The 25,912-nt window shown below is 43.2% G+C and overlaps 1 protein-coding gene across 1 annotated transcript; it reads right to left on the reverse strand.

Annotated features, from left to right (window-relative positions):
- Nucleotides 1-83: 83 nt before the first annotated feature.
- On the reverse strand, nucleotides 84-25,213 carry ptch2 (patched 2). Its single transcript, XM_026205948.1, has 22 exons — nucleotides 24,555-25,213; nucleotides 22,871-23,063; nucleotides 15,065-15,254; nucleotides 14,899-14,968; nucleotides 14,647-14,738; nucleotides 12,341-12,536; nucleotides 12,121-12,242; nucleotides 11,294-11,441; nucleotides 10,257-10,388; nucleotides 9,991-10,146; nucleotides 9,817-9,909; nucleotides 9,574-9,699; nucleotides 8,765-8,883; nucleotides 7,926-8,665; nucleotides 6,872-7,014; nucleotides 6,591-6,771; nucleotides 6,218-6,498; nucleotides 4,993-5,130; nucleotides 4,755-4,897; nucleotides 1,020-1,410; nucleotides 415-922; nucleotides 84-278 (listed from the first exon to the last, which is right to left on the reverse strand). The coding sequence occupies exons 1-22, from the start codon at nucleotides 24,705-24,707 to the stop codon at nucleotides 244-246; spliced, it is 4,350 nt and encodes a 1,449-aa protein (XP_026061733.1). The 5' UTR covers nucleotides 24,708-25,213; the 3' UTR covers nucleotides 84-243.
- Nucleotides 25,214-25,912: the final 699 nt, after the last annotated feature.

A 25,912-nucleotide genomic window follows, 5' to 3' on the forward strand; every position in this document is an offset into this window, starting at 1 on the left:
TTTTAGTTTTAATATATATATATATATATATATATATATATATATATATATATATATATATATATATATATATATATATTTATAAATGTCTAAGAAGACCTTTTTAATAATTTTAAAATAAATCCTCTTGTCTGTGTGAGGTCTATGTACAGTTCAAAGAGATAAAAGACACTGGGCTGGGGTTGGGAACTTCCCAAAACAGCCAGAGATTCCAGACAAAGGGATGTGGGGGCTGGGAGCAGTCTAGCAATCTTTGGCTGCTTGGATCCATGCACCACCTGTAACACATGCAAAAGATAGAACATCGTTATGACCGGTACAGACAGCTGGCTGCATTATAATAACAATCCAAACTACGTAATTCTCTAGTATTGGGATTTAAAATTTGAAAGCTACAAGGTAAAGAGTCTTTACCTAATGCCTGGTTAGCTTGATGGTGGTTTTTCTCTGTGGATTCCAGATCTTGAAGTTCCATAGAGTCCCTCTTATAATGTGTAGCCTTCCCATATGTTTGAGAAGTCCTCTTAGAGTCTTCAAAAGTGTCTGACTCGTTATCCTCAAATCCCTTGTGCATGTAACCCTGGTATGACCCCGGCAAACTGGGGTGCACTGCCACTGTCACAGAGGCTGTTGCTGTAACCATGGTGATTGCATTGTTAGGGCGCTGCAATGCCCCGGGGCTGTGGGCTGGGGCTGTAGTCCTGTTTTGCTGCTGCCCTCTCCCTGGTTGTGGCCCTGAGCCACACTGAGTAGTCCTACGAGGACAGTGGGTCCTGTCGCTAGGTAAATGTTGTCGGCTCTGTCCTTGGTACTCATGTTTATTGTCCCACCGTGTGATCTGTGAACTGACCGAGTTGACTGCATTCAGCTTTGACTCGCTGTTCTGTCCTTTAGAGCCATTTTCGTTAAAAGGTTTCACCACCTTGGAAGCAAGAACAAGCACAAACACATTAGAAAAGTGCTCAAGCGCTACATCGCAAACATTTTAATTGAGATTTGTTTCTGTCAGGTCGACTCACTGTGAGCTTTGGGAAGCTGGGGTTCTTGCTGGCTTCAAGCAGGATATGAGAGGTTGGTGGTTGAGCCGGAGACGTGATGTATGCGCTCCTGTCACAGTACTTGTACTCCTCCTCACCGATGCCAGAGGTGGTTGTGGTTTCAGAATAGTATTCAGAATCAGAGGTCTCGGAGAAGGCCTGACGTGGTTCCTTTGGGATGTGCCCAGCGTAATACCCATGATGGTTCATAGGAGGAGGCATGGGCTCAGGAGAGGGACTTTGCAAATGATTGCCATTGTTAGCAGGTACAACCTCAGCGGGGGGGCCCATTAGGGAAAGCAGTACCGGAAGAAGCACCAAACCATTAAGGATCCCCAACAATGTCAGTATGGCCAAAACTGCAAAGAAGTATCTGCAGGCAAGAACACAAATGAAGAGAATGTTAAAGTTAAAGCAGCCACCAATCATTAACAGCATTTTCAAACAAGACATGAGACAATAAGGTCATCATCTGACAGGGCGGTGATATTCAAGAGTCACTGTAGGATGTTGCATCCCCTCTTATCCATAATTAATTTTCCTACATTTCCTCTCTCCTGGCAACTTAACAAAGCTGGAGAGAATTTCCTGGGTTCCATCTTCATAGCAAGTACTAGCTCTCTCTCCCTCTGGGAGCCCTCATCTATCACCACTGCCCTGCCACTTCCTGAGGAGATGTGTTTACATTAGTGAACAGATTCTACACATCACAAACACTCACCCCTTGCCATTGCTTTTCTCCCTCTGCTTTCTTCCCTCCCTCTGTCCTAAAAGCTGCCACTGCTGTTAATGTAATTTTCTCCTCAGAAACTTAATACCCCCTCTTATTGAGATCCTATTTCACCCTGGCCAGGGCACGCCACCTTTATGTTTACGCTGAGCAGGCCAGACCTTTTCTTTGTACCTTTTTCTTCCTCCTACTCTCTTTCCCTCCTCCCTTCCCTCAACAGTCATATTGGCTCAGAGCTAATGACAAAACATTATTGTAGAGATCTGCTGAAAGGCATTTCTTTCATGTGCAATAAACTCTTATCTGTAAAATAGTCTGATTAAGACTAATACAAAGACCAGCTATTTTCTAAGTGGAGGTGACTAAAGCATGAACCTCAATCCAGTGCTGAAGACTAGCAGGAAACACCACCCTCCACCTCCACAGCCAAGAACATGGAGGTCTGGTTGGCACAGGCACTAGCGGGTCTGGTGGAGCAGTGTGAAGTGGTGCAGAGTTGCTTAAGGCTGGAAGCAGCACCGAAAACGTGTGTTTGAATGAAGGGGCCAAGGGAGAGGGTGGTGAATGAGGTTTCCCAGGCATTAGCTCATGGGTGAGAGCTAGCAATAAAGGCTAGAGATATAAGGCTTAGAAGAGCTGTAACAGTTTTGCCCTGTATACTGGCTTGCGTGTTAACATGCAGTGCTCACTAATAGACTACAGGGCTGTGAGGGTGTCTGCGCCTCTGTGCTTCAGCTCAGAGCATTGAGGGAGGCCTCTGATTCACCACAAGAAAGACACTGCATGCGAAAATTAGAGAGCACTCCAGTTAAATGGTTACACTAAAAAGAGACAATTCAGATGTGGTTCAGACTTTTGGAGGTAAGAAAAAGAGGAACAGAATTTTGAAAAAAGTCAGGAATGTTCTTTTAACCTCCCGCCCTCTGACCATTTTTGCTTCTGTCACATCTACAAGAACCTTAGGTTTAAGAAAGAAAGAAAGAGAGGAAAAAGTTCATCTTTGGCATATCTGCTTTGGAGCATTCCAGACGTACAGTGGAAAATGCTGTCCATTGACCCGTCTCCTCCAATGAGGAAATGTGTTTACTTTGGCCCTCTGAGAACAGTCAAACGAATGAATAAAAAAAAAAAAAAAACCTGTTAAAAAGATTACAGGTCTGACGGTCATCGCACCACTGAACCTCCATTCTGGATCTATTTTGGTTTTGTCTCTATTGCAGCTCCCTGAGGAACCAGGACCTGTGCTGTATTACAGAACCTCTGGTTTTAAAAGACTATAATTATCTATTTTCAGTCATTATGCGCAGTCAGGGAGAGGTATATTAAATTGACCTCTAAAACCTAAATTTCCAAGGTGGCCCGTCGGGGTCTGTGTGTAAAATGCAGCACTACCGGAGACTCTGGTCAGAATTATATGCAACATTTAGACCGGAGACTAAGCTATGCTATGGGTTTCTCAGACAGAGACAAGCAAGCCTTCTTTCATTCCCTCCACTCCTGCCTCCCACTTCTCTCATGCCTATTTCATTAACATAGATGAATCAGACCGCTTTAAGTGTGAACTGTTTTTTTTTCAGTCATCTCTCTCTACGGCAATGGTTAGATACATTTAGAAGAATCACATTGTTTGACTGACTCTTTGATAGAAGTTCAAGAAAGGCACAATCATCCTTTTCAACACCGTTTGTAATGTTCAGTGAAAACATGAAGGTTGTTTAAAAATAGGGAAAAAAAACAGACACAGCAGCCAACCATCTCTGGCTGCACTTATGTCCACCTTTTGTTAGTTAAAAGTGTTCATTCTGTCTGACGGTCCTGTATACATGAAAAGATTGGAAAAAGGGCGCATGTTTATTTTACTAAGTCAACATTCTGAAAATGGAGCGTGATTTATTTAAGGAGTAAAAAAAAAAGAAAAAAAGGGGGGAAAAAGACTAAACCATCCATGGGCCCCGCCTGGGTTAGACCTCCAGAGTAGACCTAGTGTTAGGAATTCTGTTGTTTATATAAACTGTAATCTTTTCCATTCCAAGTCAGGGGTTGGAAAGGGTGGCTCGTTCTAAGAGGGGCTGCTGAGCTTGTTCTCCTGTTTATTCAGTGTCCCACAGCCAGGAGATGTTTACAGCAATGTATTTATGCTACTCCCCAGCTAGAGGGCCAGACCTCTCTCTCTTTTTCTCTACTTCTAAACAGGACCTCCCACTGTGAATGCCCCAGTGCTGGCACACCGCTTGCACCAAATGGTTTTTTTCAATCCCCAACCCCCAATCTTTCCTCCGGGCTTTACCACTGTCCTAAGGCAATCTGCTATAACAACCCCCTGCAGTTTCCTGGAGACCCAAACCACACTGCTCTTCCTCGTTTCCAAATCATTCTTTGGTGCAAAAAGTGGGGGCCTGAAAAATTATCAAGAGGCATATTTTTAATTTTCAACATGCAGCTATGTTGTACTGGAACCTCTAACTAAGCCATTTTTTTATGTCATGGGTCTGTTTGAGGTGGATCTCAAGGTTGTGGTTTGCTTTCAGCAGAGCCTAGAACATTTTTTCTTTCTGTGAAGAAGACATTAAACTAGGCAGAAAAGTTGCCAAAATGCAGTGGCTAGAGGGAGTTCACAACCAAATGAATGGACAGTTGACATCTTCCCCGCAATCTGGGTGGGAAAAACTGTGAGCAAGTGTGTGCATGTTGAGTCACAGCACAGTGGGTTGTATATTTACATGTTTACAAGCAGCTGCTGCACTCCCTTGATGTTTCCTCCATTTGTTGTGCATTCAAGCGGCTCAAGGATGTTTGTAAGAGTGCTGTGGCGGTCTAAGGGGAGTTAACATCCAGACTGACAACACCAGGTGATGGGGAGGTAAACGTTACCACCTGCACCCTACAGCCACATGGACAACTGTCCCTGCCTAAGGCCCACCAGCATTTTGAAAGTCAGCATATGGGCTGACCTCAGAGACCCGCATGAAAAAGTGTCAATCACTCACCTCATGATGAAGTCAAACTCTGAGCCGGCAAGCATGAGCACTCCCAACAGAGTAGAGATGGCGCCGTCAATCACAGGAGCGAACATATGCTCCATAGCCACGGCTGAACGAGTGTTCCTGTCCCCAATGGCAGTCAGGAAACCCTACAATGTGGAAAATAGAGAGAATGAAACTGGTCTATTTGATTTCATTGGCAGAAATACAAATACTGATTAATTACGATGCAAGATGGCCTTACCAGTGCAATGTGCACAGTAAACTCCACTCCAATACCAACAGAGGCTATAAGAATGACGACAGGAATGGCACTCAGTTTGATACCAATTAGTCCCATGATGCCAAAAAGTTCCACTGTCATCATGGCCAAAATGAAAACCTGTCGAGTAGAAGGCAAAAATTTGCATGTTAGCCGTTACGTCACAATGAACTTTGTACATGGAAATAGCACTACACGAATCACAATGCAAAAATGAGCCTCACTGGACCAATATCCTCTACATTCCACTGTCATCTGCCCGAGTATCAGATTACATAATGACTATATCCTCATCCCTCCCCATGTTTTGTCAATTTCAGGGCTAGGGAAATGAGGGACGATATGATAAAAGAGTATAAGGACCATTCTGCTCTCACTTTCCTGGTGCAGTGTAGTCCTCAGTACTTTCCTACCCAAGAGAAACAGTTTTTCTATAAATTAAATAGGGCTCTTGGTTAAGTCTTTGCCATGAAAACCTTTGATGTTGGCAGGGGTTCCAATTTGGTCATGCTTAAATTGGAGATGGTAAAACCCATTTTACTGCGGCCACATATAGGCTGTGAAACTGAAGAGAACAGAGCTGGTTTTGAGTTTTAAAAAAGCAATTGCAGTAAACTTTACTTTATCATTTAAATAAATGCCATAGGCTTTTACACACAAATGAGTCTGTCATGTTACAGCTAAACCAGAAATACATGTCAACCAAGGCAAATGGCCACTTCTAGTTCTTTGCTTCTTCATGTTCAGCTGTGGACCCCACCAGCCTGTGAGAAACAACTCCTAGCCCATGAACTAACTATCCTACCCACTACCCCCACTACACCCAGTCCCTGATGGATGGGTTTAGCGGGCCAAGGTCATGACTGGGCAGATCCGTCCTGTCCCCAAATTTCTGGACAAAGGCAGTTGGAGGTAAAAACCTTCAGGAGAGCTTTGCATTTCTTCTTTAGAAAGTCTTGCTGCACCCATTTGAATGACAAAAGAGATGAGGGGGGGGGTATGTGTGTGACTGTGTGTATATATGTGTGTATGCAAGCAGCACCCTCTAGACAACCCGCCAAGGCCCTCCCCAGAAAACTGACCTGGTGGCAAAGTTATTGAGCTGTGTTGAGGGGATCAGGGGGTGCAAGAGAAATAAGAGAATAGGGGAAGGGGCTAGAAAAAAGGGAGTTAGAAATGGATTAGGTTGAGAGGAAAGCAGACTTACAATGATGCCTGCAGTCCAGGGGTTGAGCAGGAGGATAGCACACACCAGGAAGGTGCAGGCAAGGACTACGCTGATGGACAGCAAGAACCAGTGGCGCAGGCCAATGTACTGTTCCCAGAACAAAAAGGGGTAGCCGTTGGGATAGTTCTGGATTCCCTGACGCATAAATTCCTCACAAACTGTGCGCACACTTTCAATGGCTTCAATGAAGTCTGAGGCTTGTCTGAGGCCATTTAGGTAGAAAGGAAACTGAGCAAACTCTAGAGGCTCTGCCGCAGGGACTGAAAGAGAGAAGAGGTAACGTTTTTGAAACATGCATCCATAAATATGATTTTGAACACCTTTCTAATGTCATTGTCTTTGGTTTACTTACTGCGAAGGTTCTCCCCAGTGGTGTCGTACTTATCATGGATCCACTCCCGAGGATGGGGGTAAAAGTTGGCTTGGGAGGCAGCATAGCCTAATGGATCATTACTGACCCATACTGTCAGGTAGATGTAAAAAACCTCTGGTGGAATGAGACCATCCTCGTCCACCAGGCGACGGGAAGTGAGCTTTACAAGAAACAAAATGTATAAATTTAAGTTTTGGGATAGATGCAAAGTTTTGGATGGGTATGAATACTGAATGCTGCTCCAATAGAAGACCACACACCTGGCTGTAGTTAAAAGGTTCTTTTTTAGAGCCAGTTTGTATGAGGAGCTTGTAGGCCAGCGCTCCATCTTCTGTGCCATTGCGATAGCTGTCATAGGTGATTCTGCCAGCTTCCCAATCAGCATCAAATGTCACCTGCAGACCTACATGGAGCATGGATGGGTACAATTAAACCTATTGTGAGAAAGCTGTTCAAACCTTCCTACTTTTCTTTTCACAATTCAATAAGCTATGACAGAGGGTTGTTAAAATCGCTCCTCCCTTAGAGAGGGGGGTAAAAAACTTGGGTCAGATTTAATGCCAATCCACACACACAAACAGGCATATAAACTAAAAGTCCCCCTCCCCTTGCTTGGTTCTCCATCTTTCTGCCTGGTGCTGAATAAATGTGTGTGGGCTGAATAAACTAACCAGAGAAAGTCTTTCGTGCTCTCCAAATTACAAAGTCTGGCAACAGCTGAAAAACAGTTTCCACAACCATTCTGTAATTACAGAGATCTCACAAGAAAAGGAAATAGCATAAGGGAGAAAGAGAGAATCTTTCAACTACCTCCAGTTTCCACATCCTTTCAAAATAAATAGCTTCTTTTCAATTCGCTGGGTTTTAGATATTGTGGATTACCCTCACAGTTAAGCTCTCAATACAAACTTATGTGAGCAGAGAGGTCACAAACAGTCTGAGATAACCCCTGACCCTCACGCAATCTTCTCTATGCCCAGGTGGGTGAAACACAAAAGCAGATGACTGCTAAGTGAACTTAAGTAAATAAGTGAACTTTCACTGAACTCCTTTCTTTCACCTTGAGAGATCAGAGCATTTCCGACACAATGAATGAGCAGAAGTAAAATTATAGTTTGTGGTATTTTTCACAATAGCTATGTTTCATATTTACTTATATTTTGTACATTCTTAGATATCCTAATCTATAAACAATACAATGGTGCAAGACAAGGTATGGGCTGATTTTTCAGACATAATGCATTGTGAAAATGGTCATAGTAGTAAAAGCTGTAGCCTTAGCAAGCACTGCAAAAAAAATTAAAAAAAACATACCTTTGAGCCAGTCCTGGAAGTAGTGCAACCACATTCTGGGAAGTTTGTGATTGCTGTCCTTAACTACATATTTTACAGAGTTGAAGGCATTGTGAAGCTGAAGAAGCTGTCTCTGAGAACGGGCATAGTCAAAGCCATCCTTGGTAACCAGGTACATGTTATAGAAGGAGAAGTATTTAAACTGGGCAGTGATAAAGTCATACTCCTTTGTGTCTCTGGGGACAATATCAGTCAAGTAGAGTCCATCATGAACCATTGTGGTACCATAGAGGCTGAGGCTCAGAAGAGCCACAAAAACAATGACCACCATAGTCTTAGTTTCGGGCTTCAACAACAGAGGGGCATACTTTTCCCGTGCAAAGTTTGACAGATTCCAGCGAAAGAAGGGCAAAGGCACACACTCACGGCCCTCTTCAGGCTCCTCCACCTGGGCTAGAAGGTCTCGGGTGGAGCTGGAGGTGGTGAACAGCTGGGAGCCATAAGGGTCAGCAGTCGGGGTGGGTGTTGATAGGACCATGGATGGAGGACTGGTGGAGATCTGGGAAGTGGGTGGCAGAATGGTGACAATATGCTGACCAGCTGCATCACACTGGGTGAATGCCTGCACAGTGGTGGTGATGTGGGTGCTGGTGGTTATAGTGGAGCCAGTGTAGGTGGGGGTGGCCGGAGCGTGCTGGTGGTTGTCGTTAGCATCTGAAAACTCCTGAGGCTGGATCTGGATCACCCGAGATGAACAGGGGCTAGAGGAAAAGAAACATATAAATCCACATTTTGAGTACCATAGGCTTTGGCGTAATAAAAAGGGCTGATATTAAGTAAGGGCAGCGCATCTTAGTTACCTGTAGAAACAGCACAGGATGTCCAGTCTTTTGTCCTCCCGCCTGTGCAGGTCCAAGCTCAGAATGGCAGGAAAGATCAACAGAACCATGGCAAAGTTAAAGACAACCACAATAGCCGCCTGAAATAGAGAGTAAGAGAGAAAGTGAGACTTTAGGATAAAGGCCAAGTCTTTTCGTTCATGAGTTCTACGCTGCCACCCGACTCCACAGCTGCTGTCTGAACTTGAGAACAAACCCTCTGCATTCAGGATCCCTCGCTGTTTTAGTGACTCGGATTGAATCCCAGAAAGTAAAATATGCACCCTAAATCAACCAGCAACCCCCTCCCCCATCACTCCACAAATAGTCAACAATCCAAGGAAAGGGGACTCCCAAGGTCACAGCGAGTCTGAGCAGAACCCCCCTCCAACTCCGCCAGCCTCAGACAGACATTGTATTCTGTATCATTACAGTGCAGACCACCCAGGGTTAGCCTGGGGAGATCAGAGAAGCACAGTCTGATGGCTGGGTGATATACTGATATATTCACTCATCTCATTACCTCTTTCTCTCTCTGTATCCACTCCCCACCTGAAAACTAGGCTGTGACTTTAGTTGGATGGGGGGGTTGACCATAAAATAAAGCAAGAATACAAGAAAGAGCAACAACAAAGGCCATCCTTACTTTGAATTAACTTTGAGTGCTCGTTTTTTAAAGCCAGCTTTCACTGCCCTTTTCAGATAGTAAACGCCCCTGCCAGTCTTTCTCAATGGGCATCACAGGGTGCAATGGTTGATGATGTACTTAAACACAAAATACAAATTCTTACCTGAAGTGAGAAGGCCCGGAGAGCAGGAATAGGCACTAGGGCAGCCATGAAAAAAGCAATCATGTTATTGATGGAGGTGAGAGCCACACTGGTGCCAGTTCTTCTTAGGCAGTCGCCTGTCCTCTCCTGTGTAGAGATATGGCAAATAATGAGCTGTGATCTTTGAAAACAACAACAGAAAGCCTAAGCAACATTTTCATCGCCAAGACGTCACGATCCAAAGCATATTTTTGAGATACGTGCCTTGAACGGGATGTTGGATCTGGTCTCGGTGAAGGAATGAGCCAGCAAAAACATGTCATCAACTCCAATGCCCAGGGCCAGGAATGGCAGCACCTGTGGAGGAATGCACAGCTCTGAGTTACAGCCAAGCCCTGAGGCTGAGTGTGAATTTAAGACGTTTAGGTGTGTATTTACCTGTGTGGTGGCGGCATTGAAGGACAGCCCAAGCAGCGAGCACAGACCAAGTCCTGCAGCCACAGACAGAGCAACTAGAAGCACTCCGGCCAGCCCTACAGCACCCTGAGACTTAGCACAGTCCCAGCGCAGCATGGTCACGCATGCGTATGCCAGCTGTGCATAGAAAGAGATACATGTAAGGGAATAGCTCCACACATATGGAGACACGGTCATCACATTGCCATTAGCCTTAACCAGAGTTGCCACAGTAATGGATGTCTTACCATGAGCAGATAACCACCTGCCACCCTGATTACGCTGACGTCGGAGAAAGACTTCATGATGTCATTAAGAGTAGTGGTAGAGAAGGCATAAACGTTGGAGGAAGAGTTCTGAGGAATGCTCCAATGGACAACCTAGACATAAAAATCACAGTTTTAAACAACAATCCACAGAATGCAACTACAAGATTTTGAGAATTTGGATTGGAAAGAGCATATATCCACGGGTCAAATCAAAGAGGCTTGTGACTGGCTGCAATTTAATCAATTTCGGCATGAGCATAGTTGCTTAACCTAACATTGTGTGTTTTGAATGAACTTGTGCACTCATTGCGGAACAGAACACATCTTGCATTACTTTTTCTGACAAGCCACACAAACATTTATTCTTCTGTGGGCCGTACCTCATCCACCTCGTATTTTACCCTAATAACATACAAACAAGATAACACGAGACCCTATGAAGCTTGACAAGCAAGAAATAATGAGCACAGATGCCAGAGGGCAGAGGTCAGATGGATCAGATGAGATCACATGGTCTCTCAGGCTACTCCATCAGCACCATGAATGGCCGACAACCTTAAGGGGAAAGGAATACCTCTGCACTTTGTTTTTACAGTGCCCTATCCCCCCAACCTCCCCTGACTCCACTTCCCTCACGCTTGCTCTCTTTTTGAGGCAGCAGACATTACTGGAGGCTCTTCTCACTCTGTAATTCCCTCTCTCTCTCTCTCTCTCTCTCTCTCTCTCTCTCTCAGTTAGCATGCTGGGTGTCAGTTATCACAAAAACAGCTTGTTCCTATAACTGGGAGTCTGTCAGTGGCCTCCTAGGAGGACTCCGTTTACTAGGCAGCTGAGGATTGATGGAATTCAGGCAGACGTTGCCATCCTCTGGTCTAAGGAAAACAACTCTCTTGCACCACTTGTGACCTTCTGTGCTCTTTTTACCTTTCCACCCCAGCTGGGCACCCTCCGCAGTCACTGAAACCATTCAGACCTCACAAAGTGATGTGTGGGTGTGTTATGAAACAGGAAATTACCTCAACGAATTTCCTCTGCCAGGACTCCAAGATGGCAGTGGCCTTGTCCTCATTCCAGTTGATGTCATGGATCTCATAGTCGTCCTTAAAGTGCTCATAGAGCTGTTTGGGACTCATGAGGAGGAACATGGTCTGAAGAGCCTCCGCACTATACAGGAAAATACAGAAGGCTGAGTGAGATCTGAACATACAACCATGTGTGTGCAGATATCATTGTGTTACAAAGTGATAATAAGGAGACATTAATAGCAAGACACATTATAATAAAGACAGGAATGATGCGTGCGATCCCTCTATGGCTTCTATAGATCACTCTAACACTTCCACTGAGATTAGAACAATGCACAAATACTGGGCAAAAGGCCAATATTGTGCTCTCTGCAGAGACTTTCATTTATTGCAGATTAAACCCTACATTGAAAATACACACATATGAGATTAAGTTTCAGGTGTCAAATACTTGTGCTCTTGCTTTTAGTTTACCTACAGTTTGTTTGCTTTGTATCATATGTTGTTTTTTCTGTTCATTGTGTTTTGATTTTCCTCCACTATGCATTTCAGATCTGCCCAAAGGTAATGTGGCTGTCCATCATGTTTAATTGCTCTTTCCTATACTGGGGTCAGAGGTGGAAACTGATCCCTCTTCATGTAAAGAATTCCTTGGATGTGTGAGGTTATTAGGAGTCAGAAAGATTCCTCCCTCTCTCCATCTCTGTCTCTTTCAGGTTTTCTCTCTTACTTTCTCTCTTGTCAGGGCCTCCTGAGAGAGGCCCACCCACATACCCCCTCCTATTGCCTCTCCTTCTTTCTTTCCCCCTCTTTCTCACCTCTGCAAGGCATTCTGAGAGTCTTTTACTCTTTCGCCCAGGATCAACTCCTCCTGCCAGTGCATGAACTTCTTGGAGAAACCATGGCAACCGCCCTGAAGTTCAGCAGCAATGTCGGGGATCTAAATAAAATACGGACCACACAATTAATGCAAACGTATAAATTCTGCAGACTCAAATTAATAAGACATTGTCATTTGCATTAAAAAACTGTATTCACCTGCCGGGGATCCTTATTAGGGGCACTGTGAGGGCAGTCTGTGTCACTGGGATCCAAGCAGGGGCGGTTCATATAAGCATGGCCCACCTGAGCCTTATCTAGCATTTCTCGGAAACCCTCTAGAGATGTAAACTGGCTCAACTCCTCCATTAGCTTGAGGGGGTCCAGATTCATCCACTGAATGTCAGGCATGCCCCTATGACAAGAAACACAATAAACAAAATTGAGACATTTCAATTAAGTTAGCAGTCTAAATGCATCAAATGTATGCTTTTTCAAACAATAGCACACTTTTTCCAAACAAACCCCTTTCCCCTGCACTGCCGCTGCTTCTTCGAGCCTGCCCGAACCAGTCCCTCCCTGGTGGTGGCGGACTACAGATGCCGCATAAAGTAGCGTTTATTATCCTGTTACACGGAGGGGCATAATGTGCCGGCGGTCTACAGGCTGCTGTCTCTTAACTTTGTGCATCGAGTCATAACGATTACCTCTGCCTCTAAAACATCTTGATAAGGATGAAGGCGGGCAGTGAAATGCTGAGAAGGGCTGTGCCAACTGTCTTGAATGCTGCTTTGAGCCCAGTGTTTCCAACCTCTTAGCCTGCAGCTTTTAATCTATCTTCTCTCACTCAGTGGGCATTGAGAAAGTGGACTGTTGTTTATTGATGTGTCAAAGTCTAATTCTCTAGGTTTAGTGGAGTTACAGTTGGATTCTTTTTAACATTCTGATTTACAAGGGAAGGGTGATTCCGGTAACACTGACAACGTCTAATTTGTAACATTATTTGATTATTATGGCATTGAAAATTATATATCACAAGGAAAAACATTCCAAATCAACACCTTTGTAGCTAAAAAAAATCCTTAAAGTAAATGCCATAGAACCCAGAGTGATACCCGCTGAGTGAAAGAGGGGCCTTTCACCATAATGAGTATTTGTGGGTAAAGAAGAATAAAAGTGAATAGTGTCCTAACTCCAGGCCCAATCTCACTCTAATAACTCATGAAGAGCTGCTTCAAATAAAGCTGGTCCTCTCCCATTCCCACATACCAAGCGCCTTTGCTCCTGCTTGCAAAAAGAGTCTCCTTTATCTCCTATTTTTTGCTTGAGTGAACCGGCCTGGGCCCTTTTGTTTTTCCATAGATTGCTGCTCTTTGTTCCCTCAAGTTTTTTTCTCCCTCACTCACTCTCTCCCTCCCTTTCTCTCGGTCTCTCTATCTCGCTCTTTTCCCTTTAGATGAAAAAAAAAAAACAGCTGAACTGAAGCGGAAGCCTAAGAGGACATTAGCCTCAGTGGCTAACGCAGGGCCGCTTCATACATGTCTAAATAAAAAAAGAGGACAATAAGTAACACAATTTTTGGGATATCTCATTGCTTCCCAGAAAACCTGGGTATTAGTCAAACTAGGCAGATGAAAGAGAAAAAAAGTCTATGAGAATTGATAGAATCAGTCTCAGCCAATTGAAACCAAATTTTGTTCTGCATGGCATAGAATACAATTTGGCTTTCAATTTTCCACCAACAAAATATTAAAGAGATGTTTTGGGTGGAAGTGTAAACTACAATGTCCAACATCCACAGTTAATTTTTTTCTACTTTTTCCTCCCTCTTTCTCTCTCTCTGGGCCCACGACTTGAATAATGCCCATTTTATTTGTTGGCCAACTTACAGCTCCAAGCCTGGGCGATTACCATGAGAATGCACAGTGTTACCCAGTGCTGACAAAGCCGGGCCCCCTCCAGGGCCCCCTCACTGATGGACACTCACTCGTAAACTGAAAGAATGCTTACCATTGTCTGACCCAAAGGCTCCCCTGCCCCCCCACTACCCTTCCCTCCTACCCACCCAGTAGCAGTCATTTCTCTCCCTCCCTCTCTCTCTCTGTCCCCTTTCCATAAGGGCTCCTTCTGGCTGGGGGACTGGGTGGTGGGACAGGGGTGCAGGATTAGAAATTGTCCTGTAAAGCCCCTCACCACACTGTTGACAGCTCAAGCCACACTGACGACGGAACCAGGATTCAGCTTATCAACAGACTAAATAGAGCTTTTGCTAGGGGCTTGATGTCAGTGTTTGTCGCAGCCAGCGCCGTTTGGTTGAAGGTAAAAGCCAATTGTAATAGAAGCGTGTGTTATATCAAGGAGGGGGGGTCGAAAGTTTAGAGCTATAGTTCAGGTACAGTCCCTTGTTTCATGGTTAATTCTGGTCTCTTGTGTTTAGATATATTTATAAAAGTCCATTGAAGCTATATGTGACTTCATCAGAGATAAGTGGTTGCATATTAAATAAGAATAAGCAGAATGCTTACGGTAAATAGGCAGAGCCTCCCTGCAACTTAGAGCCTTCCCAAAAGCAGTCCAAAGGAGTCACAATCATACAGGGGAAAAGCTTGTCAATCATCTGCAAAGAATAGAGTATAAACTTCAGTAAGGCAGATTTCATGGCACAGAACAAAACATAGCCAAATTAAGTTATAATAACTGTCTAAAGCACTTAGCAAACAGTAATAAGAAAATTATTACGAAGCAAGGCAAAAATTGCATTATAAAAACAGGCTTACCCTCTCAATCATGACATTTTCTATAATTGGGACTCCGGATTTGAAGCAAATTTTATTAAGATCCCAAGATCTGTGGGTAGAAGTTGTACAACCACATATTAGAAGACTGGCCCTTAGTTTATAAGTGTTTGAAATTCCCTGTAATCTTGCTGGGGGTTGTACTCACTTTCCATAAAGAGACACTTGAACTTTGCTGGCTGACAGAGCAGCCTCCAGGTGGAGCAACAAAGCCTCCTGGGTAAGAATATTGTTTCCTTCCTCTTTGGGTGTCTGTATGAGCATCTGTGAGGTGAACACTGACTCCTCTCCCTGCTTCTCTTTTGTATAGCGTAGCTCCTTGCTCACCCGACTGCCAGCTGAGACAAAGAGACAACACGTTTTGTTATTTCCAATCATTAAGAACATTCAGAGACACCTTTATATGTCAGAGACACAACAAGGCAGAGGAACAATATGGTTTTGTGTTAATGGTCACACTGCAAAAAAAAACAAAAAAAACATGATCCTTATTCAGAGGTTAATGTCATAATTAAACTCCAATTAAACACATTACAGTTCTTATTCCCCTGTGTATATTCTAGCTAACCCCAGAAACAGATGTGCGGATCACATTTGTGTCTTTAGCACACTAAAGAGTAAAAATACCCATGACACGGCCCAACAAGGCTAAAAAAAACATGCTTTTCCACAAAATCCTCCATAAACTCTCCAGTATGGCTGACTTAAACCTGACAGAAACTCTTTTCCGGCCTAATCTTGCCAGAATCAGTTTAATGAATGGCTAACTCCACACTGCTTAGCACAGACTGTGGTTCCTGATAGAAAGGTCACTCAAGACGTTAGGTCTTGATCTACAGGTCACCATGCCTGATACAAGATGTGAGCAGTAAATGGAAGGAGCAAGCTAGGCAAAAAAGCAGACGCAGAAATGCTGTTCATGTGGTATGTTGAGTCGGGATGAAAAGCATCAAAGAGTCGGAGGAAACTCCGTAGTCCAGCCCCCTAATTAACAGAGACGGTGGTGAAAAGAGAATGCGGGGTATCTGCAGCCATGCCAAATGCACATGAAACGCACCGGCCAGATCACAGCCTGCCCGTCTGCCCCTCCACGTCCCAATACATGATGACAAGCCTGCAGTGGCTGGCCGAGCCCATCGAGCCACTTTTTCTCCCCGGCAGATCTCGCTGCCTGTCTCAATTAATTGAGAGAGGGAGTGGGAAAGAAAGACAGACAGAGAAACAGAAAGAGAGAAATATAGAGAGAGAGGGGTACTGTTCATGTCAGGAGTAGCCCACAGCTTTGTAAGTGGCTTAGAGATCCTTTAAGAACAATCCTTTAACACACATAAAAGGTTTTGTTTAATGAAAGAAAAAGCTGAGGAAAAACAAAAAAGTTGCACCACAATTATAAATGCCATGCTACTTGCCCTGAAGCTTAGAACTTGATGCATGCAAACATTCAACCTCCTGTCTCCCTTCATGCAGCTATCTGACATGCAGGTTACGTAAACACATTACTTGCTGAATCTGAAGGCCGTTTCCATTTGCAAAAACACGTATTTGTGTCGATCTACAAACAGCATGTTCATATTTAATGCATTCAGGCATCTGCAGGAATTGAGCTCCAATCCTTGGGCCTGTAATTACAGGGGCTCCTGAAGTAAATTATAGCTATTTGTGTCTGGTTCCTCCCATCTGGACCACCCAGCTAGAGGCCCGAGCGGGCCCCGCCGCTCAGTCACCGCTCCACTCAGCAACCCTCCAGATGGGAGCTTTGCTCTGTTCTCTCGGCTCGCTGCTGCCGTACACTTAAAGAGACAGGCGTGCAAATACTTTCACAGCCAGAAACGCACCACAGAAGGGGAGGAAAGGAACTGTGATGCACAAGAGTGATCTGGGATGTACATTTGAGATTCAAACAGCTAGAATTCTAAAACACAGACGCCTGGGGGGATTTTCAAAGCACTAATCTTTTCTTTGAGTTGCTGAGACTGAAACAGGGTAGAGAGGTTTGTGATTATAAAATCTTTTGTGTTTAAAAAACTCAAAATTAGGGCAGCCTAAAGGTGTTGTGTAATATCGATCCAGCAATACTGCCATAAAGAGCTTACTCTCTCCCAAGCACAGACCCTCCTTCCTTTGTTGTCCTCCATTTTTCAAAAGCCTTGGGGGTGACTTCACCATCACAAGCCAATTATCCACGAGGAGGGTCTGACCAGTGTTCCCCAACATAGCCAGAAAGAAAACCAGCCCCAGTGTCTCACAGATTAGAAAGTTCTGCAACTGTAAGTATTCTGTAGCTCATGAAATGGTAAAAGCTGAAGCTAATCTACAGTCTGCCCTCACTGGCTAGAACACAATGGTAGCAAGCTTCAGCAAGCCTGTCTCAAGGTCCCACCCAGGAGCAGACCAGCAAAATGAGCTGGTGTGAGGGGGTTCCCTCCCAGTGGGCAGTATGGAAAGTGACATGTAATTAACTATGAAGAAGCCCCCTGCTCCTCAGTGTCACCTCGCCAGTGGTCCCTGTCAGCTCCAATCTCGCTCATGTCCATCCTGGCTTGGCCTATCCAATGCTCTGCAACACATTGCCCACAACTTTCTGCTCACACTGACCTGAAATATAGTTGCGATTACCATGTTGATGCATGAAAGGGAGCAAGAAATGACTAAATGAGAAAGATGAGGAAAAAAATTGCATAATAAAGATTCAATATCCCTTTACTGTCAACGAATTTAAGATTTGCATGTGGCGCAGCAGCAATGAGCAGCAAGGTCTGAAACCCAGTGCTTTCTCCATTAGGACAGGCCACCTTCAAAGTGTTGTGGGCCAGATTAGAGGGATTAAGAGGCTTCTAAAAGGACTCACGCTGTTCTGGAGGAAGTCCCACAAGGAAGAGTGCTGAAAGAGACATTTTTACCTGTTTTCACCACCCAAGTAAACCCAAGAGCTCAGATGCACAGTCGGGTGCCAGTGCGTGACCATGCACACACTCTCCCATACGCGCTTTCACTCTTCTTTCCTGTTTCGCTTTTTCTCCCACACACATTAGTATATGAAACCACCAAGAACAAAACAAGCTGGTCCGGCTCTTTTGCCTTGGGTCTGTCAAGACCCCATAATGTCCATTCCAAGTTCTTTGTTTGATTTTTTTCTTCCTCTTCTTTCCAGACACATTATGTAGACAAGAAGGATAGATTTGGCTCAAGTGCAAATCTTTTTAAACATTTCAGCTTCATTGCAACTCTCAATCACAAGTAGTCTCAATGGCTTGACCATGACTGAGAGAACCACCCCATCTTCCACGAATACAGTGGCAGATGGAGACTGCTCCAACTCTGCCTCTATGAGCGCTAACTCAAGGCCACCAAGAGACTCAATGCAGGTCTTTGTCACCCTCATTTTCAGTCACTTTCAGTTGTTTCCCAACAAACAGGAAAAAAAATAAAGAGAGAAACTCACTACAAAAGCAATTGGATTTGGATTTTTCCCAGCGGATAAAACAATGTGAGAGGGAGGAGAGACTAGCTTTCACATCTTTGTGTGTGAAATGCATTCACACACATGCATGTCCTCCTGTACATCTTTCTGAGGCAACTGTCGGCCTTGTTAAAAAAACTTAACATACATATCCATTCATTGTAACCCTCCAGATGGCAGGTAAAAAAATATTTAAAACATATTAAAATGGCTAAAACTATGCTTGAGCTAGCACCTATTCAGACCTGATACTTCTGTCAGCATTGACATAAATTTCCACCGGTTCTGGCACTTAGGTCCTGGCCATTTCCATATGTATAGGCTTCCTTGTACTAATTATGCTAATCAGCCCTAGTGTTGGCTGCTGTGAAAAATAACCACATTAGGCACTCCACTGGCTGCTAATGCAGCTTAATGTGTGGTTGAAACATACATTCATCCCATGGTGAAAGGCAAAATTTTTCCACGTTGCTGGTTTCATTCAAACTGGAAATGAATTTACTGGGCCCAGAAACCATTTCTTTTCCACCACGTACCAAGAAAATGTTTTTTACCCTAACCAAAAGGACAAACTGTTGAGAAGGACAAAAAGGAGACTTTTTTCTCAAAAAAAGTTTCTTTTTTGTTTTTTTTTCTAAGCATGGATCTAAGAAAATGACCCTCATTGGACTGAATGTAAGAAATACTGTCTGAATCGGGCAGCAAGAGGGGCAGCTTCTTGGGGGTCTGGTCTCCTCCTGCCTCTGCTGGCGTTGTTCTAGTAACATTAGCTTAAGAATATAAACAGAAAGGTGTACCCTAGCACCTGCATCTGCACCTAGCATCTGATCGTGCCACCAACGTCAATGGGACGCGTTTACAACCTAGATATAAAACATGTTCTGTTGCTGCACTGACAACCTCTGGAACTGCATTATGCTCTTAACCAAAAAAAAAAAGAAAAAAAAAAAAGTGCAATGCCAAAAAGTGCAATGCCAAACAAACCGATTATGTAAAGAAAATGACTACCCAGAGTGAGTGAAGCCTATTGATAATGCTCTGATTTGTGGTAGAAAGTTGCTAAACTTTGAGAAGGGATGCATTCAGTTCATATGGCCGCTCTTGAGTAATGGGGGCTGGAAGACCAGCCTGTGTGGGATGGGGGGTGGAAACGGGGGGTTGAAGTAAACATTTTCAACTGACCCAGGTTGACTCTGGCCTTGTTTGTACTTTCTACTGGTGAGGTCTAAGTCTCAGCAGTTAGGGTTTATTTATGTAGCTGGGGTACTGTGGCTTGCCATTCACCTCCAATAATGCTTCATAGAGCTTGCTTTCTCTCGAATCCAGCACCAGGACGGGAAGACTGTGTATTTTATAACGAATTATTGCATTTACCTTGCATTTCATTTTTGTTTAGATAACTGCTCCTAACACCGAAAGGTCCACATGTGACTGTGTAAATCCTGGATTTGTGCTGATTCCCTCAGTTTATATGCATGTGGTTAAGGTCATTCATGCAATGTGTATATGATCTTTATTCCATTCTACTGCTGCCTGGTGGCTTCAAACAACACAAGTGGGTCTGCTACCCAGATATCCCTGCACACATTTAAGTAATGTTTGTACAGCTTGTCTGTGTGTACATGTCTGTCAGGCACACCAAAATCGTGTCAAAACGGATGAGAAATATTAAGATACGACTGTATATGAGTACATAAACATATCCGTCGGTTTGAAAAAGTTTGCCGTTTGTTTAGCCCGGCACACATTTTTGCAATGACTGTTAAATGCCAACAATCCTTTTGGGAGGCCAGCATTACTCAAGCATATAATCACATATCAAAGTCTGCTTCTTTGCCCCACACAGATCTTACATCACTTACAAATCTTTCCTCATCCTTCACTCTAAAAAAGCTCAATCAAATATTAAAATCCACACAATTAAAACAAGATGTGGTACTGCTCGGTTTGGTGTCAGAAACCAGATGAAATAACTTGAGCTCCTTTGAAATCACAACTTTCTCAATCTGTAGTATCTGACGTGCTCCTCCCGAGCATCATTTCATTTTATCTCTTCTTTCTCCCATCTCACAATGCAAGCTAAAATCCCTCTATCCCAACAATAAACCCATGAACATTTTGTCATCATTCACTTATCCTTGTGCCGTTTTAAACCTGTATGGCATTCTTCAGTGCAACACAAAATAAGATTTTTTAAAGAATGTGTCAACTGTGTCTAAACAATGACATTCAGTGGGGTCTAAAACAACATTGGAGCCCACTGATTTTCATTGGATGGACAAAAAAATTCAGAAGAAAGAAAGTCATGCAGGACTGAAATGACAAGAATGACTGAATGAGAATTCCCAACTTTAGGGGGGGGGAACCATCACTCAAGTCTTCAATTATGATTTTTAAACAGCAAATCATCATACTCTAGAAATCTAGAATTTCAAACAACAATCCATAACTTGCACATAACATAACATATACAACGTGTACATTCTGATATAAACATACTGATGAGTTTAAGGCTATTGGATAAATATCTCTACATTCTTTGATGGCCCCTCCTGTTTATAAAAGGCACAACACACAATACACACAGTTTTCCTAAAAGTTTGCCTAAACCCTATTACTAAATTGTTGGTTTGATTTTATAAGGCATCTAAACACAAGGTAACTGGTTTGCACATCATTTGATGGAAGGCGGAAGCAATTAAGGGTGGCCCGGGTGGTCCCTTAAGGACATGGACACTTGGTGGCCTGGGTGACATTTGGGTGGGGGCTAGAACAGAGGTGAAGAAGGGATAGTCACCGCCTCAGGGGTAATGAGTAGGCATATGCTCCGAAATGCACAGCTGGGCAAGTGTGATATCCACAGGCCCTGACTGTTTTACTGTTCTTTACAGCTCCCACACACACAACAGATTTGATTTTTTGTGACAAATAGGTTGCAACATTTAAATTGTACCCTAACTCGTCTGTCCGCTAATGCTTATGCCACATTAATTTTGTAATTCAATGTTTTGGCTTGCCAAGTCATTGGAAAGCACTCTTGATACATGCAAATATTTAGTAATCGCTAACAGCACCTTTTTAAATTCAATTCCCAATCACAAGACCCATTATAAAACTCTTTTGTTTGTCCCTGTGACTTTTTATGTGTATGTGTGCAGAAGTGAATGTGTGTGCCTGTGTGTGAGAAATAACCTCTCCTTGTTACCATACCACTTACTCCCCATTCAGCCCAGAGCAGCTTTGTCAATGGGCTATTGGGGGAAAACAACGCAGGCAGAAACTTTAGAAACACAGGCACTGCCTCTTAAAGGCACAGCGTTCCTTTTCAGCACTTTGGCGTTTCACTCCAGGAGCCCCATGCTTTATGCCTGCTTTACATTAAAACACAAATTTCACTGACAACATCTGACAACTCCCTTTGCTTAACTCCAGCTAACGTTCCCACCAGAGAGCATTTGTTCATACATCACCTCCTTTAGAGCTCTAAATATTTAACAAGTAATTATAAACCTGTTTCAATATTATAAACAAAAAAATGCTTTTATGCTATTCAGAATGTGTATTTTTGCGTAAGCCTATGATATTGTAGAAAAGCATATAGGAGTTTGTCTAAAAGGTCCTACCATTTTTTATGAAACAAACCAATGCTAAGCTACCATGAACAGCATGTTTTATTTTCAAGTATAGAACTACATAAGCAAAAAATTATGGATTATATGCTTGTGCATGAGTGTGTGCACGTTATGTGAGTGTGAAACAGGTGGGTAAACTTCAGCTGTATTCACTTTTTTTGGTAAAGGGGGGTGCCTTTATTGTTGAATGGAATCCAAGAATAGTGAAGGACCACACAGCGAGCACGAGGGGGAGGGTCAGCACCTCAAAGATGGCTAACAATTCACACACAGCCCATCTGTGCAGGGGATCAGCAGTGTGGCGAAAGCCTAGGGGGCTTAGAAGGAATTTGGCAGTGTGAAAACCAAATAAAGCTGCCTGAAAATGCACAGATAAGTGAGGTGCACGGAAAGGACGTCAAACGGGAAAGGGAGAAAAAGAAAAACATCAAGCGCAGCACCCACCGCAAACAATATAGGCTGATGGGGAGAGAACAAGAGAAGGCTTGCATGCGCTGGGAAAAAGAATGCTACGTGTGCGTGACAGGAGATATGGAATTCCAGAGGCCACGGTCTATGTCCGCTCAAAGATCCCGAGACTTCATATCAGAAGCCCACACAAGGTCTGGGTCTATATCACCCAACAACTGCACCACAATCACATTTTCAATCAGTTAAGCAAGCTAAGCTTAGTTAAGCTAAGCAAAGGCAGTCAAATTATTTGGGAGTTCTTAAACGGAGTTGCAATAAAAAGGACTATGTCTATTCTGAACCTATGCAAAGTGACGTCACAACATACAGCTCACAAATAACTTTTCCTTCAGATCAGCCCCACAAATAAACCCACACAGCGCATAAGCAAAACATGAAAGCTTGGACTCACCTTCCACCCATAGTCTCTCAATGTCCGTTTCAATGGCAGCGACTCGCAAACCAACAGACAGAGCGCCGAACACAAGAAGTCCAATGAAAAGGACTTTTCCACAGTGTCGTTGGATGTGACAGCCCAGAGAAAAGAGAAAAGCCTGGAACCTCGCCCGAATCCACAGTGGTGCTTTCTGTCCCACAGCTTTCCCCTGAGACACAAGAGAGGAACACTTATTCACATGTACAGTGATGCTATTTCAGATCAGTTGTAACACACGGTGCCCTGCCAGGATAGTGAGCTGTCCTAACAACGCATGAATCAACATTTACAAGTCAGGTTATTTTCATTTTAGTGTAAGACATTTCTAAACGTGACACTGTCTGCTTGTTGTCAAGCAGAGAATGTAAAAGATGTTTGAAAACAACTCAGCAAACCAAATGAAAATAATATGGAAATTATTTAAAAGAATCAGTTCAAATACCACTGTGACAACTGTTTCCTTATTAATCCACCCTAACCTGTAGTAAACACTAAAATACCAACAATTTTGTGTTATTATATAATGTAGAAACTTATCATGAGTTAGAGAACTTCATATGCCTGTTAAAATGTTATTTTGTTATATCTTTTTCTCCGGCCATTTAAATAGCTGCAATATTTTTTGTCATTTTTAATTTTCTCTGTCTTAATTAAATGTTAAATGTAATTTTTCAGGTTTTGGGTTTAAACTGTTAAGAGTTTTAAAGAACTTTCTCCAAATATCTCACAGGCTTGGATTCCCTTCTCATATCTTTATTAAAGAAGATTGTTAATTAAAATTACAGAAGTTAGCAAACCATAATACAGCTTTATGTATATAAAAAAGCACCTTTTAAGCTTTAGCTCTAAAATGTAGAATGTTAAAACATATGGTATCATGTAACTTCAAATAAAAGCTGTCGAACATGTCTTGTTATAAACTATAACTGTTTCAAAATGCTTATCACACAGCAGCATGTTACAATGAAAGTTAATTTTTAAGCATTTCTGGCAGGCTACAATAGAACAGCAAACACTTTTATAAGCAATTTGATCAAAAATGTAGATTCATATAAAGCCAGGCTTTGCCACTACCTCACAAGCTCCCTGTACCTAGCAGTCCTAGCTGCAGTATAACTGGACATGTTTTGGTTTCACTCATGGGAGTTTTGACACATAGCCAAGCGTTCATGCGCTTCACTGATGCTTTGTCAGATCAAACTTAATCAGTGAATTCCTCAGCAGGACGCGCGCGCATTGTCAAACAAACACGCTATATTGTATCTAGACCAACCAGATTGAACACTGAGGCAGCATTAGGGACGAATTAAATGTGAAAAAGACTCAAAACGCGCGGACTGAAGAGCTAAATGAATGAAGACAGCTTTCATTCATAGAAGTCGCTGTCCGTGCTTCTACTTAAATATTAAGAGTCGTCTACGCTCCATCTAAACCAAACTCCACCAAACTAGGTTTTGAGATGTATGTGTCGCCTGTTGATCAGTTCCTTCTCACTAGCCTCGAGAAGAGAGTAAATCCTCTCCAAACACTTCTAAAACTAGGCTAAAGAAAGTCCTTAACTGTTCCCTGGCTCCCTGAAATACACACGTTACCACCAACACGAAGAACAACAACGTAGTGTGTGTGTGTGTGTATATTCCAGCGGAAAAGCGTTTGTCACCTTAGAAATCTGTTTTAACGCAAAAGCGGCGTGGCAGTAACTGGGTCTCCGGCGGAGATCTGAGTTCACAAGCGGCGGAGAGCGTGTGTAACTTGGGGGTAAATCTCCAAAAACACCACCGGCCGGTCCCGGGTCTCTGGGATCCGAGGCCATAGTCCAAACGGGAGGCAGAAGAAGCGCTGAAGAAAGTTAAAGGCAAACGCGGCGCGTTAGGCAGAGGCGATAATAATAATAATCCAAGATTCGCGACACGCGCATCCACCGGGTTCAACTTTAAGAAATATTCTCTAGTCTTTCCTTGAGCCAAAGTCTTCCAACTCCATCCCAACATTATGTGCTCGAATCCGTATAGATCCTTCGGTCTTCATTCGTCCAGCTATAGCGCGTTACTCGTTTTAAAGCAGAAGAAAGTGGCGAGCGGATTCCGCCAGTCTACCTCTGATCCTGTTGCTGTAACATTTGGAGAGGTAGCCCCTTTGCAAACCCTGAAAAGGGTGGTTTGATGGAAAAGTGCTCTGGTTCTCATTGGCCGAGGAAGAGGCAAATTACTTTGCAAACATCTCCTATTATTAGCTGCTAAGCAACAGCTCACCAAAGTGGAGAGAGAGGGAGACCACCCAGGCAGGCAGCCCCTCACATCAGCGCCGGGAGGGGGAAGTGCTAGAGGAGCTCTTTCACTGCACTGCTGCTCCGCTCTGCACATTCCCAATAGCCTCGGCTCGTATTTTAACACGCTATCACACAGGCCATCTATTGATACTACAGCCACACATTTCTTTTATGCTGACAGTCGGATGCGGAGGGAGACTTTACAAATTAATCTGCTCTGGTCTCATAAAAGCTTAATAAAATCAATAAAAAAATATTTAATTACAAAAAAAAGCATACATAAAATTAATTATGAATAAAATGGAAAACAGCAACAATGATGAAGATGAACAAAATGTATTGATTTCATGATTTTGAAACCAACAAAGAGTCTAGAATAAAAAAACCTTAACTTTTGTATACATTGCTGGGTTTGTCAAACAAAGCCATCAGCGCCAGATAAAATGCACATTTCCCTTTCTACATGATACACTCTTGAGTTTGCTCTAAAACTCGTCATTATATTTTTTTGTTGGACTATATTTACTCAGAGCTATTTGTAATTACATTCAAAAAGGAAAAATACAATGTGCATTGTGACTTGGGAACCACTTTGATTTTACTTAGTTTATGGCAGAAATGGTTACACTTTATTTTAAGGAGTCCTTGTTACAGTGTTATTATACATTTACATACTGAGTAATATAAATGAACTACATGCATTTATATATGGTTAGGGTTAGGATTAGGTTTTGGTTTAGGGTTACTTG

This window comes from Carassius auratus, chromosome 27, assembly GCF_003368295.1.
Source record: "Carassius auratus strain Wakin chromosome 27, ASM336829v1, whole genome shotgun sequence".
Classification (NCBI taxonomy): Eukaryota; Metazoa; Chordata; class Actinopteri; order Cypriniformes; family Cyprinidae; genus Carassius; species Carassius auratus.

Coding starts and splice junctions, on each gene's coding strand:
- ptch2 (XM_026205948.1), bottom strand. CDS start 24,707: ATGGCCTCGGATCCCAGAGACCCGGGACCGGCCGGTGGTGTTTTTGGA. Junction 10,147..10,256: donor CAGGTGGTTATCTGCTCATG/GTAAGACATCCA, acceptor TTCTATGCACAG/CTGGCATACGCATGCGTGAC. Junction 923..1,019: donor CCAGCTTCCCAAAGCTCACA/GTGAGTCGACCT, acceptor CTTGCTTCCAAG/GTGGTGAAACCTTTTAACGA.